The sequence below is a fragment of the Bombus impatiens genome, unplaced genomic scaffold (genome assembly GCF_000188095.3).
Source record: "Bombus impatiens unplaced genomic scaffold, BIMP_2.2 scf_4010, whole genome shotgun sequence".
Taxonomy (NCBI): Eukaryota; Metazoa; Arthropoda; class Insecta; order Hymenoptera; family Apidae; genus Bombus; species Bombus impatiens.
In genome coordinates this window covers 100,903-101,753 of record NT_180429.1, presented here as the reverse complement: position 1 = coordinate 101,753, position 851 = coordinate 100,903, and the positions used below count along the sequence as shown (strand labels likewise).

Here is an 851-nt window from a genome sequence, read left to right as displayed (position 1 = left end):
GCTTTTATCTCGCGTCTTCTGTTCGTTCGTTCGTTCGTCGCTTGCGCTCGCGTTCCGTTCGTTTGTCCGTTTGCATAACGTCCTCGAGATTGTTCGAACGCGATCGAAAGTTCCGGAATATTATTATGAAAATGAGCTGGCAGTTACGCTCTCGAACGTCTTTCTCGCGCAGCACGGATGCAGATTAATGCAGGCGAGCGTTCATTATCGGGTCGGCCACTTAGCGTCGCTAATGTCCTAATAATTCCGATCGCGGCTATTATCCAACCACGGGAAACCTAACGTGTAATCGATCGGATTACGTTAATTGCACGTCGGTTGTGTCGCGACGGTGGGAGGGCCGTGACCGTGTGGTTGCAGCGGCTGCTTCGGGGAAAACTGGTAATCGAGTCAAAACGGATCAGAGCAGCTGACTCTTTCCGTAATTTCGCGGGGGAGGGGCGCACGGCGCTACTCGTTACCGTTCGATAGCACGATAGAAATCATCAGTCACGGCAAGAAACGTCGTTAGCGCGGCATTAAACGCGGCCTCTTATCGAACCACGTATCTCCAGAGAAATACAATCGCGTACGACCCTGAGATCCCCTCGGATGCGAGTAAATTGAAGGAAAAAATGCGCGCAACTGATTCGTTAATCCGTATCGCGTCATCGAGGAGACGCGGCGCGAGGTTGGTCCGTGGTTGGTTGGAAATTTTTGTGGCCGAGGTTCTCCGGATCCGGGAATTCCATCGAGGCCCAACTATGTAACGAGTGAACACGCATAATGATATTAATCAAGGCGGCGCGTTCGGCTTCCTTAAAATTGCCGGCAGGCTCAATTTCTCACTTAAAATCTAATTAGAGCTCGGC

The 851-nt window shown here is 51.4% G+C and overlaps 1 protein-coding gene across 8 annotated transcripts in view; it reads left to right on the top strand.

Moving 5' to 3' along the window:
- The window catches only part of LOC100740686, a 28,022-nt gene that overhangs the window by 13,941 nt on the left and 13,230 nt on the right, over window positions 1-851 (top strand). Inside the window, exon 1 of one of the 8 annotated variants that reach the window (XR_002947934.2) lies at window positions 7-685. The exons of 5 other annotated variants lie outside the window; for them this stretch is intronic. Coding sequence is in view for 1 of the 3 variants with exons in the window: in XM_003494803.4 (XP_003494851.2) it covers window positions 615-681 (67 nt within the window). In the remaining 2 variants the exon portion in view is untranslated. Of the gene's footprint in view, window positions 1-6; window positions 686-722; window positions 746-851 lie in introns of those variants that run through there. 2 more of the 8 variants (XM_003494803.4, XR_002947933.2) reach the window with 2 other exon arrangements.